This window comes from Oncorhynchus kisutch, linkage group LG5 (genome assembly GCF_002021735.2).
Source record: "Oncorhynchus kisutch isolate 150728-3 linkage group LG5, Okis_V2, whole genome shotgun sequence".
Taxonomy (NCBI): Eukaryota; Metazoa; Chordata; class Actinopteri; order Salmoniformes; family Salmonidae; genus Oncorhynchus; species Oncorhynchus kisutch.
This window is the reverse complement of record NC_034178.2, coordinates 40,821,859-40,839,784: the sequence shown is the minus strand read 5'-3', so window position 1 is coordinate 40,839,784 and position 17,926 is coordinate 40,821,859. Positions and strand designations below refer to the sequence as shown.

Below are 17,926 nucleotides of genomic sequence, written 5' to 3'. Positions count from 1 at the left end.
GGTTGCAAAACTACCAGTATCAGTTACCGGATTTTTCTTTATACTTAAAAAAAGATATAATAATATTTGTCCATAGGGCTTGGCGATATAGCCTAAAAATCATATCTTGATTTTTCTTTTAACCTTTTATGGGTGGTTCACGTTACATACAGTGGGGAGAACAAGTATTTGATACACTGACGATTTTGCAGGTTTTCCTACTTACAAAGCATGTAGAGGTCTGTAATTTTTATCATAGGTACCTTAGACCACTGCACCACACGGGAGGCCCCTACGTCTTGATTAAAGAAAAAAAATCTCTAAATAAGCTTTGTTGTACAATTTAAAGGTGAAACACGCCGAATTTCAAACAGTCAGCAATAATCTAATGAATTCAGGGCTTGTGAAATTATACCTAGGCTAAATATAAGCCTCCCACAACCATAAGACCCACTAATAATTGTTTCAAATTTAACCAGAACCATGCATAATGCACATTCACTAATACTTCTTGTAGACGGAATTATAGAAAAGGTCTCGTAAACAATCTTTCAAACACAAGCCCATGTGCTAGTGAATAGCCAGCTAATCTTTACTTCCAACTTGGATCTATTTGCTAGGTAATAAGTTAATAAGAACAGTTTAATTGTTATGAACCCACCCTTCTGTCCGTCTCCAACTGTTTGAACAGCACGCTAGCCAGTCCACTTTGTTCAGATGTTGAAATCATGTGGCCTACTTTTATTTCTCAGAATGAGAACGAGTTACCAATTCCTTTTGTGCTTAATGCTTATTGCACATTTATCAAACAGACTAGACAGATATTTTAAGTCTTACGCTAAAGTGCTGATAGCGGTAGTTAAATGCCGCGTGACAAACTGAGCATTACTTTTCCAGAATCAATGTTCATTAATACTTCTGTTTCAGTTGTCTGCGCTGCGTTCAATTTGAGAGGAGTTGAAACATAAAAAGGGCATTTTTCGACATTTTTACCTCCGTATTACAGTAAAATGTCTCTGTGCTTCTGTGTCCATATCAAATGCAATAGCGACTTGAAACTTCTCATCAGAGAGGAAGAAATGATCTCTTGTGTGTGAGAGAGAATAAGATGCACATAGCACAGAAGGGGACTAGACCAAAAAGACATGAGAAGAAGCGGACATAAACGCTCATAAAAACACAAAATACCTTGATTCTTGCAATACAGGTAATGACGTACTAAAACATACATACATTTGAATGAATCAAATCAATTAGAAAAATTGCCCAGCCCTAATTGTCCATGAGTTTCTTGTGGAAAAACTGGTTCAAGAGAAAATAGCCGCCTGAAAAAAAGCATCTGATCAATAATGACATCTTACAACTATTTTTCACAACTGCCACCAGTTCAACCCCAATACATTTACAACAGACATATTGACTTAGTAAAATAAATAAAAATGAGTAAAATAAATAAAAATGTGTAAAATAAGGATGTAACGATACACATTGTTCCCGATTCACATGTTTAAGATAAGACTGCATAGGTTTGCAAACCCCAAACCGATCCAAATGTAGCATGCATCGGTCAGAAAATCTATTAAAATGTAACGAATCACAGATTCACTCATGTTTTGCTCATATTTTCTATTCCTTCTCAAAATACCTCATACTTTGTGTCAAATCAAAGTTTATAAGTCACGTGCGCCGAATACAACAGTGAAATGCTTACTTACAGGCTTTGACAACTGATGTGTCCTCTCCTTCAGTGTCGAACTAAGCATCTAATTTTGCTTCGATAAAAACCCTAGTTCATATCAGAAGCCAAGTCAAACTGTGCACTGTGCTGACCAAAGAAATCAAAAGTTCTACTATATATGAATTGGCTATGTCATAGCTAATTTGTAAACAAGAAATATTGTTACAATACTAGTTAACACTTAATCTGCAAAAATGACAAATCAAGTAGTGGGGACAAAAAACAGGCTACATTGGGGTTATGGTATGGATAGGCAAAAGCTACGGACAACGAACACAGTTGCATTTTATCGATGGCAATTTGAATGCACAGAGATACCGTGGTGAGAGCCTGAGGCCCTTTGTCGTACCGTTCATCCGCCGCCGTCATATGTTTCAGCATGATAATGCATGGCCCCATGTCGCAAGGATCTGTACACTATTCCTGGAAGCTGAAAATGTCCCAGTTCTTCCATGGCCTGCATACTCATCAGACATGTTGACCATGTTTGGGATACTCTGAATCGACGTGTATGACAGTGCGTTCCAGTTCAAACAGCCATTGAAGAGGCGTGGGACCACATTCCACAGGCCACAATCAACAGCCTGATCAACTCAACGTGACAGAGATGTCGCGCTGCATGAATGGTGGTCACATTAGAAATTGACTGAAATTGAAATCCATAGATTCGGCCTGATGAATTTATTTCCATTGGATGGTTTCCTTATATGAGCTGTAACTCAGTAAAATCTTTGAAATTGCTGCATGTTGTTTGTTTTTGTAAGTCTTGAAAGAGAAAAATGCACAAGAATAAATTATATTCCAGGCTGATACCCTCATAACATCAACGTTATTCCCTAAATTTATGGGTTATATTTAGGATCATGTTTTACAGGTTTTGTCATTTTATATTTCATTTTCAAAACTTTTAATAATAATACAATTTTATTATTTTATCTCTCCAACATGTGAATTTAGTCTTTGGTTGTTTCCACAATTCTAGTAGATTACTGGTAAATTTCTCAAGTTCCGAGTTACATTCCCTCCTTTTGCAACCCTAATGTGTACATTCTCTTGGCAATTCTTTGCCAAAACGTTACAGCTTCAGCACACTAACAAATACAGGATATAATATAACTCAAACACGCACAAGCATATACAGCGCATTCGGAAAGTATTCAGACGCCTTGAGTTTTCCCACAATTTGTTACATTTCAGCCTTATTGTAAAATTGATTAAATATTTTTTTCCCTTATCAATCTACACATAATACCCCATGACAAAGCGAAAACGGGTTTTTAGAAAATGTTTCACATTTATTAAAAATAAAGAACACACACCTTATTTACATAAGTATTCAGACCATTTGCTATGAGACACCTGATCTCAATTTCAAGTATCTTGTTTCCATTCATCATCATTAAGATGTTTCTACAACTTGTTTGGAGTCCACCTGTGGTAAATTCAATTGATTGGACATTATTTGGAAAGGCACACACCTGTCTATATAAGATCCCACATTTGACAGCGCATGTCAGAGCAAAACCAAGCCATGAGGTTGAAGGAATTGTCCGTAGAGCTCCGAGACAGGTTTGTGTTTTTGGCACAGATCTGGGGATGGTTGCCAAAAAATGTCTGCAGCATTGAAGATCCCCAAGAACACAGTGGCCTCATCACTCTTAAATGGAAGAAAATGTGGAACCACCAAGACTCTTCCTAGAGCTGGCCACCTACCAAAGCAATCTGGGGAGAAGGGCCTTGGTCGGGGAGGTGACCAAGAACCTGATGGTCACTCTGACAGAGCTCCAGAGTTCCTCTGTGGAGATGAGAGAACCTTCCAGAAGGACAAGCATCTCTGCAGCACTCCACCAATCAGGCCTTTATGGTGGAGTGGCCTGACGGAAGCCACTCAGTAAAAGGCACATGACAGCCCGCTTGGAGTTTGCCAAAAGCCTCTCAGACCTTGAGAAACAAGATTCTCTGGTCTGATGAAACCAAGATTGAACTCTTTGGCCTGAATGCCAAGCGTCACGTCTGGAGGAAACCTGGCACCATCCCTACGGTGAAGCATGCGGGTGGCATCATCATGGTGTGGGGATGTTTTACAGCGGCAGGGACTGGGAGACTAGTCATGATCGAGGGAAAGATTAACAGAGCAAAGTACAGAGATCCTTAAAGAACCTGCTCCAGAGCGCTCGGGTTCACCTTCCAAAAGGAGGACAACCCTAAGCACACAGGCAAGACAACGCAGGAGTGGCTTCGGGACAGGTCTCTGAATGTCCTTGAGTGGCCCAGCCGGAGCCCGGACTTGAACCCGATCGAACATCTCTGGAGATACCTGAAAATGCCTGTCCAGTGCCCATCCCCATCCAACCTGACAGAGCTTGAGAGGATCTGCAGAGAAGAATGGGAGAAACTCCCCAAATACAGGTGTGCCGAGCTTGTAACGTCATACCCAAGAAGACTCAAGGCTGTAATCACTGCCAAAGGTGCTTCAGCAAAGCACTGAGTAAAGGGTCTGAATACTTTTGTAAATATTATATTTAAATTATTTTGTTTCATAAATTTGCAAAAATCTCTAGACCTGTTTTTGCTTTGTCATTATGGGGTATTGTGTGTAGATTGAGGGAAAAAGTATTTTATCAATTTTAGAAGAAGGCTCTAACGTAACAATGTGGAAAAAGTTGAGGGGTCTGAATATTTTCTGAATGCACTGTACCCGACTGCCTCTGTCTTTTCATGTTGTAATTATCTGATGTCCTCTATCTTTTTCTCTTTGTGTGCTGTAGGTACCGAGGCACCCTGGTCCTCCCTACACGGCTCATGACATCACAAAGGGACACCCTAACTTGGCGGGCACACCGCCAGGGCATGCCCACTCACCGGCGCTCTCTCAGGTATCAGTACCCACAGCTTCCCCATATCGCTACCCTAAGGGCTGGGAGGCAGGCGGAGGGGTGAGTCTCTGCCGCCATCCTCTCTGCGTATGACCTTTTGGTCTGTCTGTTTTTATTTTTGTCTCTCGCTCTCTCTCATTCTTTCTCCTCCTGTTTTTCTGTAACATCTTTATCAAAATGCCTGTTGCTGCATGCTTTGTTTGCATTCATTTCTTAATTAATTAAATGCACAATGGCCTGTTGATTGGTCAAATAGTGTTTTTGTATTTCTGTATGTCCTGTGTGCTGCCTGTCAATAAATAGTCCAAGAGAAGGACATTTGTTTTAATGATAGTTCCACAGGACATCAGCAACTTCTAAACTGCTGCGGTGTGTTCTCTCTGCTCTCTATAAGAGCCTGCTAAAGGGTTAATGTATTAGTCACTGGTACAGCAAGTCAATTACATTGCTGCTCCTGGGATTTGCTAGTTTCTCCTACTGCCTTGAAGTGCATGCACACACAAACAAACAAAAACACTTATTGTCGATTCCAGAATGAGTCAGCCTTTGCATAAAGTGTGTGTGTGATGAAAGGGTTCCCATATCCCACTGTGTTCAGCTGCTCTTTCTGGCCTATTAATAGTGTCTGCAGCCGGTGGCACAACTTGAATTATCCCAGCTATATAGCCACACCACGGCTCTTTGTAAAGCATCTGTGTGACGTCACACACACTCAAGAAGGCTCAACCAATCACCCAACGGATTATGTCGAGACTCATAAATATTCATGCCATTTTTATTTCTCACATGTGCCGAATACAACATGTATAGACCATAGCATGAGATGCTTACCTACGAGCCCTTAACCCATAATGCAGTTAAGAAAAATTATATTTTATAAATAAAGGGGAAAGAAGTAGCACAGTAAAATAACAGTAATGAGGCTATATTTAAAGGGGGTACCAGTTCTGAGTCAGTGTGCGGGGGCACAGGTTAGTCGAGGTAATTTGTACATGTAGGTAGGGGGAAAGTGACTATGCATAGATGATAAACAGCGAGTAGCAACAGCATTTAAAAAATACAAATACATTTAAAGGGAGGAGCGGGGGGGTCAATGCAAATAGTCTGTTAAGCTGTTAAGGAGCCTTTTGGACCTAGACTTGGTTCTCTGGGGGGGAATAGGCTTTGTTGTGCCCTCTTCATGACTGTCTTGGTGTGTTTGGACCATGATAGTTTGTTGGTGTTGTGGACACCAAGGAACTTGAAGCTCTCGACCTGCCCCGTCGATGAGAATGAAGGTGTGCTCTGCCCTCCTTTTCCTGTAGTCCACGACCATCTCCTTTGTCTTGATCATGTTGAGGGAGAGGTTGTTGTCCTGGCACCACACTGCCAGCTCTCTGACCTCCTCCCTATAGGCTGTCTCGTCGTCGTTGTTGGTGATCAGGCCTTTCACCGTTGTGTAGTCGGCAAACTTAATGATGGTGTTGGAGTCTATCTTGGCCATAGAGTCATGGGTGAACAGGGAGTTCAGGAGGCGGCCCCCGAGGCCCCCCTGTGTTGTGGATCAGCCTGGTAGATGTGTCCAGGATCCAGTTGCAGAGGGAGGTGTATTTGTCCCAGGGTTCTTAGCTTAGTGATGCGCTTTGAGAGCAGTTGAACGCTGAGCTATAGTCGATCAGCGGAGCAAACTTGTTAGCAGCTAGCTAGTGCTAGTTGGAATGGCCATTACTGTAGCTAGTTTACCAGCTTGCTGCTGAAGTTGTACTGCACCGAAGTATGTATTTGACTCTGATAGACTGGCACTTTTGACTCGGTACTTTGTAACATTTGGCCAACGCGATAACGTCGCAACTAGAGTAGTCAGCTGCTACAGAACTCGGTTAACTAAACACGGCCAAACACTGTCTTATCATGAAAACATATTCATTGTGCTATTAGATATAATTGTACTACACTAGCTAGCTACCTTGAGGGAGTATTTATTAAGCATTGAGTGCGTTTACTGGCGTTGGGTTAACATCGCTTTCGTTTTATATGGAATGATGACTCACTGCCTTAGCTAGCAGGCAAACTAGCTTAGCTAGCAAGCAATTTACAATACTGATTCTACAACCACCAAATACTTATTAGCTAGATATATAATTAGGTAGTTAAGACTTGCTCGTGATGAAAACATAAAAATGAGCTGCAGATTTTTGACTGATATTTGACTCTGAGGATGGAGGTTCAGTAGACAATGTCACCTTGGTAACATTTTTTTATGTTATGACTGTGTATTGTAGACAAAATACTTAAAAAAATCTATCCCATGAGTGTTTGCAAGTCATCATATAGCCCAATGACCTTCTGCACCAATCTATATGACGTAAGACAATGTTTCACTAAACTACTACACTAGATTACCATGCTAACACACACGCTGTCCATTATTCTTAATTGGTGAGGAGAGCAACAGTTTGGTTGGTCTAAATGATTTTGACCCAGGTAAGATGTTCAAACCGCTGTAATTCATCAAATCTCTCCTCAACTTGTTCTTAACCACCATTTCCGTTTATCCCCCCTTTCTCTCTGTCCTTCATACATCCCCCTCTCTATCCCTCTCTCTCCTACGTTCACGCCGCTGTCTCTCCCCCTATGACAGTCTCCATACACCACTGGACAGAATGCTGGCTCCACACCTCTAGTGTATTCTCCTCAGACCCAGCAAATGAATGCACAGCCACAGAGTCGCCCGGTAAGTGCCCGCTTGCTCTGTGTCATGCGTATGTATTATGTCTGCTGTGCTTTTGGAAATCCAGACATTTTGATTGGCCTAGAGGGGTACAATGTCATCGGAGGTAGTGATTGTTCAGTAATGATTAGCCCTGATGTGTCTGCCAAGCAGTCCTGTACACACTTGGACGTCTGTGATGCTTTCCAGTCTTTGAGTTATCTAAAAGTTGTAGATAGCCGTTCAAGTTAAGTGTGATAATTGTGTGTTACCTAATGTTAAAATGTCACCCATTCATAATGTGTGGATTCAGTATGCCCATGACTTCAACATGATATACTTAAAGTACTTTACTGTTCTATCTGCACTTTCAATGTAGTCATCCATGCCCAGCCCCAGCCCCAGCCCCCCTGTCATATGGAACCACCAGGTCTGCATCATCTCCTCTAATGGCAGTAAACATGACAACGTGGCAGCTCCACTGCACTCTCTGTGGTTTTGTATTACCATGCCTCAGTGTGCCCCTCATTGCTCATCTTGTCTCTCTGTATCTCTCTCTATCACTCTCTTCCTCTCTCTGCTTTGACATCGCTACCCTATCTCTTTCTGCCGGACCTCACACTCTCTACCCAATCAGTTTGCGACGGGCCCTCGACCAACCCACCATCAGGTATTAAACCCCATTTCCTCTGTCCTCTCCCTTCTGCTCCCTCAGCTAGAGCTGCTTTGTGCACATCATCACACCACTGTTATTGGTCGGCAAAGAGCTACTGCTCTCAGTGGAAATTGGCCCCGTTTATACAGAAATGTGTCCCCTAAGTTAATGAGAATGTCTCCCCTTCTGCCTGCTTTCCACCCAGGCACACAACAGTCTGATTTGTTTGTCAACAGCCATTGTCTGAGATTTTTTCCACATAGTCGTTAAAGGCATATCTAAGATGACAGTTGCCTGACTGCCAGTCAGACAACGATGCTAGATGTTTACCATACTATAGTGATGACTCTCTTCTCATGTTGCATTGTTGTGGACTTGCTTGTCAAACTGTTGGTCAGACTTGGTGTTAACAAGTGTGGTGCTGATGGCACTGCTCCAACATTTTAGGAACATCTAATGCCCTGTTGCTCAGATGTTTATCGGACATTGGCATACACAATGTTCTCGATGCTTCTCCTTTTTCAAAGGGTTATTCCGAGTCAATATGTGTTTTAGATTATCCGATGAAAAATTGTTTTGTATAAATATGATTGCATGTTGTTTTGTTTGAATTGTTTGTGTTTTTGATTGTGTGTGATTGAACATAAATATGTGACTGCTGAGATGAGCCTGGGCACAGAGACGAGAATCCCCCAGCGCCTCCCTGTTGAAATTGTTTATTTCTCTGTCGTAATGAGAATCAGATGCCCTTTGAAGACACTGGGTCACACAGGCAGACAGGCACCCCCCCACCCCACCCCATCCATAACTTGTTGTCCAACATCCTTCTGGATGATTCTGTGTTGACCATTTTGACAGACTATTAATAGGCAGCCTCCTAGGTCAGTCAGGCTCAGTGTGTCAGAATCTGAACTGTTTACTGGCACAGAGTACACAGTACCATGCACTGTCACATACGGGCTCTGCTCTGTCCTGGTGCTGGCCTCTCTTGTGCTGCCACGGAAGTGGAGTTGGAAAGCAGATGAAGCAGAACAAAAGGGCTATTATACATCCAGAGAAAATGAGCCTCGCCTCTGACATAAGTTGCAATCGCCCCCGCACAATGAGCGCAACATAGTGATCTGGAAATTCATTCATCTGCCGAAAACCTCTCTTTATTCAGCCTGCTGACGTCAGCCGACCTCTCAGTGTTATCTTGATTTCTCATTGCGAAAGCAACTTCAGTCTTTCACTGTTTAGGGCTGCAAACCAAGAGGTCAGACAAAGGATACAGTTGTTTTTTGAATTGACAATGTTAGTTGTAGCCTATACGTCCAGTGTAGACATCAAAAATAATTAGTTTTTTGTTTTTGAGCGTGTTTACTGTGAGCAGTTGAGCAGCAGCAGAAACCTGTGAGCAGCAGGTTTCCAGTAAGAGTTCAAATGTCAGCCAGATATAAGCATCATATTAACATTTTGAGTTAAGATTTAACTTAAGCAGTTGATTCCATAACTTTATACTCTGTTTGAAATGAGCAGAACTAGCATTGTTGGTGTTCCCTGATACTAACAACAAGCTCATGTCTGACTGCCAAAGTGGAGCAAAGTCTTAGTTATTCTACCGTGTATGTTGCAAAGCAAAGTGAAAGGGAAGAGAAGAGCGTTCCAATCAGGACTGACTCAGACTCCCGCCCTCTGTCTGTACCCCGAGGTGTTGGGAATACCACTGTGATGACACCACCAGTGGAGCCTGTCTGAGTTTAGCCCTTGGTGAATGGTAGCAGCTAGATAGACAGAGCTCTGTGATGTCACATAACTCCCTCCAGAGGGTGGCGCAGGCTCACAGCCCTCCACACTCTGTCTGTGTTGCTAAGTCACCTCTGTGGGAATACAGCCGGCTCCACGCTGGGACTGAGAACAGCTCAACCTGCAAAAGGGCCCACAGGCTGCACAATATTGTGACAGGCGGAAAGCCTTATGATATATACACTCGTGTATGTGTGTGTGTTGAAGGGTTGGGCCAATATATAAATCGAATATCGTGATATTTGATATTGTGACGTGCAAGACGATATGTCGTGAGGTGCAAGACAATACTCTATGTGAACTTCACAAATCAAAACGGAGCAGTTGAAAATGAAGTTTCACCATAATAAGGTTATTTAATTACACTGCGACTATAATATCTAAATAAGCACAACAATTGCATAGTCTAGAATTATCTAGTCATTAACTGCGCAAAACTATATCGAATATCGCGATATTTGGAGTAGCATATCGTAGGAGAGGTCTCCCCAAATATCGCCCAACCCGAGTGTGTTGTGAATGATTGCCCGCTCACTGTGTTCGTGTTGGGCTCCACACTCATCAGTGCAGTCTCCCATTTGGCTTTTCTCTCTTTCCTGCTTCAATACTCAAGGGAGGATTCAGGCCCATCCAGGTAATAATGACTCTTGTCAGAACTCTCTGCAGATGCATGGCATGAGGAACACCCCTACCTACCGGTCCTAACCCCTTTTAACCTCTAACCCCAGAGCCCTCCAGTGGCCATCATCTTAACTAAAGTATGCTCAGTAGAAAACCCCTCTCTCTCCCTCCAACATAACAATATAATACTGCCTGAACACCACACTCACTAATTTTCTCTCTTTTTAACCTACGTCTTTTTGTAATCATTCAATCATTTCCCTTCATTCTTCTTCACCATTCTTAATCTCCCATGTTTGCTTAGTTTGGATGAACAGCATGCAGAATATTAGAATTGTTAACTTCTTCTTTCCAAAAGTGTTTTTCATTTTTATGAAATGAACCACATTTTAAATAAAGATTGTGTATACTTCAAGGTATCTGATCGCTGAAGAATTATTGAACCCGAGTCAACTGCTTGTGGTAACCTTGAGCTCTAGTCATTAGGATGTAGGCCACAGCTGTTGTGTGGAGTCTTTCATCTTGCTTGGAGTACATTGATTGCTGCATAACATTTTATGAGCTCCCCAGAAAAAGCTTGGCAGCCCTGAGCACCCCATTGATTGTGATATTTAGTTTCCTGCAAACATAACTTCTGCATTCATGAGAACGTGTTTTATGATTCTGTGTTTTATGACGCATGAAGAAGAGCTCTGTTTCCACATTGTAAATAAAACCTCACCTCATTTAACAGAACAACACAGAACAGCCCTATAATACATTGTGGCCCCAGTTATTTAGCAAGAGTTCCCAAACTTTTTGGCCCATGATCCAATTTGAAAATTCTCATGACCCCAACCATGTAAATTTTTTGTTGTTGAAATTAACAATGGCTGTTTGGGGGGGGGGCTATGGCAGTCAATTGCAAATCAGTCAATTGCAAATCAGTCTGACATTTCTGATTCTCTTATTTCACCACCACTAATGAGATGGGTGTGCTTGATGCATGTCACGTCGGAGCTTCTCAAAGTCAGGGTACGTGGTCGACAGTACGCACCTCATATCTCCTGTCCTGGATCAATATTTGATTTTAATTCAGACGAGATCACAGAATCCTGCTTCACACAGATATGAGCTGGCGAAGGGTACCATGAGTTTTAATGCTCGGGGGGAAAGGGCAAGGTATTCCCTTTGAGTCAGGAACCAAAACTCCTCTGTAATGACCTGTGAATGCGTTGTCTGCAGCATTCAGTCACATGACCGCTCAATCAGCTGTGATTTCACTTGCTGGCATGCCAACTGAGCCAGGATCACAGTCAAACTAATTTTACACCCAGTCAAACGTCATGTCCAAGTCCGGGAAGTAGGTCCCAAAGTGCTCTTGAAAGCGTTGGAGGTGAGCAGTCGCCACTCCTGTGGGACACTCACTTCTGCTGTTGTCTGTTAGAAACTTCCACAGCCAAGGAAAGGGGGCATGGTTTCGCTTATGTATAAGAAATATTTCCTCTGAATGCACATCTGTGGCACGTTTTTGGATTTCCCCTGCATGCTTGCATTCAGTTTTCAAAATAGCCTATGTCTGTTACATCGGCAAGGAGACACCATTTTCTTTTCATCACAAAGAAAGTTGTTTATTTTAATTTATTTTCTTTACATCCAGTTCGTTTCTCATTTAGAAAAATCTTTCCAATATTCTCCCTGTTGATAACGGGTGTGAAATAGCAAATTGTCATGCTCTGATCCCATATCTCCACACAGTTTGCGAACAGGCGTGCACGCAGTCGATGTGTTTTGATGTATTTTACAATCGAAGTTGCTGCAGTATGTCTTTGTGGATATTTTTTGCTGCCAGTTGCTTTCTGTATATGATGCATTGTGTCCATATGGCAGTGGGAGACACAATTACTCGTGACCCATAGTTTGTGAACCGCTACTATATAGCATAAACATGAGCACTTTACAAATTTGAAAGTTGTGGACACTGCATTGTAAACTAATGTGGTTGCATATAAAGTCAGCGTGTGTGGCGTTTAACAGCATGTGTGGTAGGTACAGGGTGTTGCTGTGCGCTGGTTGGTGGTTGACTCTGGCAGCATGGAACCGTGCTCTCTAAGCCCTGTTGTAACAGCACAGCAGGTTGGGTGGCGGAGGCTGTTGGTAGACCGCTGTGTTCTGAGACCTTTCACAACCTTGATCTCTCTCTCTGATGAGGGCAGAGGGAACCCAGCTGGAGGAGTCAGGACTCACCCTGCAGGCCTGTGTCCTGTGGGTTTGTTTATGCTGCTTGGGGAAATGTGTGCTGTTTGAGTGCAATGGAGTGGAAGTGCCATCCACCTGGTCCTCCGAGATAATGCTCTCTGTCTCTGAGGTCTCCTTGGCTTCATCTCTCTGAGCTCCTGCGTCCACAAAGCTGAAATGAGACTGCACAGGACACGCATGAAGAGATTAGACTGCTGTTGGGAAAGTTGTGGATCCTCTCTTGCTTCTCTGGGACTAAGTTCTCTTACATGTAATATCGGTCTCTCTGTGTGTGTCTCTCGCCTCTCAGTTTTTCCAGAGGGCTCAGATGCAGACAGCGCGGCCAACCATCCCCACCAACACTTCATCTCTGCGGCCCGGCTCTCAGAACCCCACAGCGGCGGTATACCCCCCCAACCAGCCCACCATGATGATGATGGCCCCCATGCCCTTCCCCTCCCCACAGGCTGCCCAGTACTACATCCCACAGGTGGGACTGACTGACCAGGCTGCTGCTGCTCTCCAGCAGGCATTCCTCTACCACTTCCCCCACGCAGCTTTTAACCCTTTCTTCTATGCCCTCCATTTCTCCCTCTACAGTATCGCCACAGTACGCCCTATGTGGGGCCGCCCCAGCCGTTTTCAGTGCAGCCGCCGGGGTCTGGCACCTTCTATCCTGGCCCTGGGCCGGGGGAGTACCCTGCTCAGTATGGTGAGTCTCCGCCAAACACACACACACACACACACCACTTCAAACCCCACCAGTCTGATTTAAAATAGCTGTCTCCTTCCACAAAGCACACATCTGTCCTTTCTAGCGCAATTATATTCTTGTACAGACCCCATCAACTCAGTTTGTTCCTCAGCTACACACACAGAGAGTGACACACACTATACTCAGCTTTTCTTCCTCCTTCCTGACTCAGCTCCCGGACCTCAATTCTATCCAGGACAGCAGGTGTACCCCCCCTCACCCCCCATCATAGTGCCTACACCGCAGCAACCTCCACCAGCCAAGCGTGAGAAGAAACCAGTGAGTATCTCAGCAAGCTGCCATCTCAACACAGACATCACACGCTCCCTATGTATGTAAGCATTACACATACGGATACACACTAGCGTAGGCCATCTGTGCTCAGTTAGGCACCAGATCTTCTGTTTCCACATACATACTGTGAAAGAATATGAGAAATGATCCCTGATGAAGAGACGTGTCTGGATCCATGAGCCCCTTTAACTTGCATTTTGAAACCGAATATTTATTTTACAGAGAAGGTATTTGGGGGATGACATGGTTTAATTTAGATCTAGGTTGCCAGTAGAGTTTTTCTGTGTAGAAGCAGGGTTTGTTTGAATTGTTTTATTTAACTAGGCAAGTCAATTAAGAACAAATTCTTATTTTCAGTGAGGGCCTACCACGGCCAAACCCGGACGACGCTGGGCCAATTGTGCGCCTCCCTATGGGACTCCCAATCACGGCCGGATGTGATTCAGCCTGGATTCGAACCAGGGACTGTAGTGACGTCTTTAGCACTAAGTTGCAGTGCCTTCGACTGCTGTGCCACTCGGGAGTCCTAGCCTTAATGTATGCCAGGCCTTAATCTAGCTATTTAACACCAGAAAGCTGGACCCACCTGTCTATATAAGGTGCCACAGTTGACAGTGCATCAGAGCCGAAACTATACAATGAAGTCCAAGGATCTGTTCGTAGATCTGGGAGAGAGAATTGACATGAGGCATATCTTGGGAAGGGTGTTAAACAATTTTGAGAGTGTTGAAAGTTTCCAAGAGCACAGTGGTCTCAATCATTGGGAAATTAACAAAAAATGTAACTACCCATATTCGAGAGCTGGCCGTCCGACCAATCTGAGCAACCTGGCAAGAAGGACCTTGATCAGGGAGGTGACCAAGAACCCAATGACCACTCTGACAGAACTATAGAGTTCATTGGTTGAGATGAAGGAACCTGCCAGAAGGACAACAGTCTCTACAGCACTTCACCAATCTGGGCTTTATGGCAGAGTGGCAAAACATTCTGTGGTCTGATGAGAATGCTATGCTCTATGTCTGGAGAAAACCAGGCACAGCTCATCACCCGTCTAACACCATCCCTGCTTGGGTTGCACATTTTATATAAATCAAAACGTCTTACCTGCATGTGACAGTTGGAGGATTGAACACTTATGGGAGATTCTGGAGCAGCGGCTGGGACTGCGTTTTCCACCACTTTCAACAAAACACCAAATTATTGAATTTCTCACGCAAGAATGGTGTGCATCCCTCCAATAGAGTTCCCGACACTAGTAGAATCTATGCCAAGGTGCATTGAAGCTGTTCTGGTGGCTGTTAAGACACTTTTGTTGGTGTTTTCTTTATTTTGGCAGTTAACTGTAGTTTGATGTGCCATCAGCTGCACAGGCTGACTGGCGATGAATGAGGGGGAAAATGGCTTCATAAAGCTGCTTAATACACAAATGATGTTTGTGATATCGAAATTCTAACAACATACGTGTGTTAAATATACTTATTTTGGAAAAGTCAAGGACGGAAGGGTGATGACTTTAAAAATGGCTTCAATCCGGAGTCGGGGGGTGTTATATTTTGCTGTTCAGTTTGAAGACCCACATGAAAAGACATGATCTTTTCAGAAACCCTTTTAAATGCCTTAACTGAAATATGAGATATTGTAAAAAGTCAAGTGTTAAGCTTTTTCTCTCCATTTGCACAAGATTAATAAGAAAGTCTGAAACGTTTGGTCACAGATGTATTAATGCTTCTTTAGACTCAGTCAGTACTCCTGTACATTACGCGCTCCACTGTTTTAAATGGCTGGGGGAGGGTTGCTCTGAGACACTGGTGCTTTAGTGAGACGGCGTTCCTTTTGTGTCATTGTCCTCCCAGATCCGTATCCGTGACCCCAATCAGGGAGGCAGGGACATCACAGAGGAGATCATGGCAGGGGGCACAGGGAGCCGGAATCCAACTCCCCCTGTCGGACGACCCTCCTCCACCCCCACCCCTCCGCAGGTAAGTACACATCTACTCTCATGCTTCCTGCTCTTAGGCTTAATGCTCTCTCACTCACTTACACATACACACACACAAAGGGTGCCATGGTGTGCCACTGACCCACTGAGCTGAGCTATTAGCCTCTCATTCATGGCTGTGTAAAACCTGTGCTTAGGTCAAACTGCTGGGTATTAGGAGGGAGCGGGCAATTAGGCCAGGCCACCAGGGCTTTGACACCACAACATACAGAGAGCCATGCACCAGACCAGAAACATTTTCCTCAGTCTGTGTCTAATCCATCCTCTGCCATACTGCGTTAGACACAGCCAGCCACATAGACTTCAGCCACTGTCCCTGACCCACTGATCTGCACCTAGCACACTTACCTGGCCTTAGGTTCATAATCTTTGCTATTCAATTGGAGTAATAGGAAACCATGGCTATTTTACAACAGTGACCTAAACACACTGTATTTCATTGGTCATAGTTGGTTATCATGTTAATCTTGGACACAGATCTATGGCTTACACATCTATACCTACTAGTACCTATCTACATGTATCAGTGTATCTCCTCCCTCTCTTCTGGTACAGTAAATGTTCTTATGGAACATGTCGTTTCTGCTTTCTGTCCCTCCATGAAGAATCCAGAAATAAGATGTTCTTATTTATTTTTTAAAAAGGAGTCATTGCTGAATGCATTCTAATAGAAAGGGGCAATCATCTTAAATGACAGTTCTTGTTCTGGATTTTGTGGAGGGAAGTCTTTTGTTGTGACACTTCCTTCTTGTCCTCTCCTTGGACGTTAACAGTGTGTCTTTCCTCTCTTTCTGTCTTTTGTCCTTTTTACACTCCTCCCTTTTTGTTGCTTTGTTTTACCTTACGTGCCTCCATTTCCCTGTCATTTTCTCCTACTCTTGGGCTCTTCTCCTTTCCCCTTTTTGCCTGCTTTCCTTGGTTGCTGTCTCTCCTTGTCTTCCCCTGTCTTTTTTGTTGCCAATATTTCTAACCATACCCACTGGTTTCCTTGTTTCCGCTTAATTCTATTTTTGTGCTCGTTTGTGCTTATTTGGCTGTCTTTCCATGTTGCTAGTTTTTATGGCCGCACCCTCATTATCCTCACATTTTCTACCTCAAATCGCAGCAGCAGCAGCCGAGCGGCAGCCAGACTCCGGAGCAGGGCCAAGGCCAGGCCCACCCAGCCTACAGCCTGGAGCCCCCCAAGCAGCAGCAGCCCACGCCTGGGGCTGCAGACAGCAAACCAGGGCCAGGTCTGACCCTCACCCCTCCACCCTCCAGGCACAATACATCTCTGCTCTGAGAGCAGAGCCCTGAGCAAGACGTTGACTCAGTAAAGAGAGAGCACAAATAATTTTCTCTTTTGTGTTTAATGTCAGTGTTATCTCTTCGCTTTTCCAGTATATGATAAGCCAAAATTGGAGCCGGTTATCCGGAAGCCTTCCTCTCCCGGGATTGGACAACCAGAACCTTCTATGGCGTGGCGAGAGGCCAGTGCACCTGTAACTGCCCCATCTCCCCCTGTAGAAAAAGAGCTTCCCTCTCCTGCCCCAGTGATGGTGGCGCCCATCCCTGCCCCTCATCCTGTTGCCAGCCCCAACCCCATTGAGCAGCCCTCTGCAGTGGAGCCTGCTACTCCCACTCCCTCTGCAGCTGAGCCCAAGACCCTGCCTCCCACGACTCATTCCCAGACCCCAAACACAGTGGAGCCTCTTCCAGAAGCCCAACACACCCTGGCTGCTTCCCCCACCCTAACCCCAAAAGCTTTGAATGGCCATGCTGACACTGGGGCTGAGCTGGACACCCAGGCCCAGGAGCCCTCCCCCCTAGATCCCTCCCCACCCCAGCCCCAGGCTTCAACCCCGGCCTTCAGAGAAGACTGTAGTGAGGCTGTGCCCAGTGAGGTGAGAGCAGAGATCCCCCCTGCTGTCACGGACTCTATCGCACCCATCACTGTAGTGCCAGTCACTCTGACCTCCAAACCTGCGCCTGCTTTTCCAGCACCTCCCCCTGGCCTTCCACCACTAGTGCAGGCCACAGCGGAGGCCAGCAAGCCCGCCGACACTAAAGACGTCCCTCTCAAAGCAGGGGCAGAGGCATTCATAACACCAGACAACAAGCCTGAACCACAGCTACAAGCCCTCTCCAGAAAGAGTCCCACTACAGGTATGTACATAACCATGGGTACAGATGACCGTGGGAATGTCCCATGGATGCCTGTGTGTATACTATATATAAACTGTTAAATGTTGCTGCTGGACACAACTAAGACTGTCCACGGTTATAGAATATGTTTCAAACAGGATCAGTGCTGAGCTCAACAGCTGGAGTTCATGATTA

General features: G+C 44.4%; 1 protein-coding gene across 13 annotated transcripts in view; it reads left to right on the top strand.

Annotated features, from left to right (window-relative positions):
• The window catches only part of LOC109891042 (eukaryotic translation initiation factor 4 gamma 3), a 69,680-nt gene that overhangs the window by 40,424 nt on the left and 11,330 nt on the right, over positions 1–17,926 (top strand). For 4 of the 13 annotated variants that reach the window (XM_020483321.2, XM_020483316.2, XM_020483320.2 and 1 more), the window contains exons 3-13: positions 4,486–4,653; positions 7,214–7,306; positions 7,662–7,712; positions 7,920–7,952; positions 10,336–10,356; positions 12,871–13,050; positions 13,161–13,272; positions 13,487–13,593; positions 15,453–15,587; positions 16,662–16,839; positions 16,988–17,752. In XM_020483321.2, coding sequence (XP_020338910.1) covers positions 4,486–4,653; positions 7,214–7,306; positions 7,662–7,712; positions 7,920–7,952; positions 10,336–10,356; positions 12,871–13,050; positions 13,161–13,272; positions 13,487–13,593; positions 15,453–15,587; positions 16,662–16,839; positions 16,988–17,752 — 1,843 coding nt within the window. The remainder of the gene's footprint in view (positions 1–4,485; positions 4,654–7,213; positions 7,307–7,661; positions 7,713–7,919; positions 7,953–10,335; positions 10,357–12,870; positions 13,051–13,160; positions 13,273–13,486; positions 13,594–15,452; positions 15,588–16,661; positions 16,840–16,987; positions 17,753–17,926) is intronic. The other 9 variants (XM_020483318.2, XM_020483324.2, XM_020483323.2 and 6 more) reach the window with 9 other exon arrangements.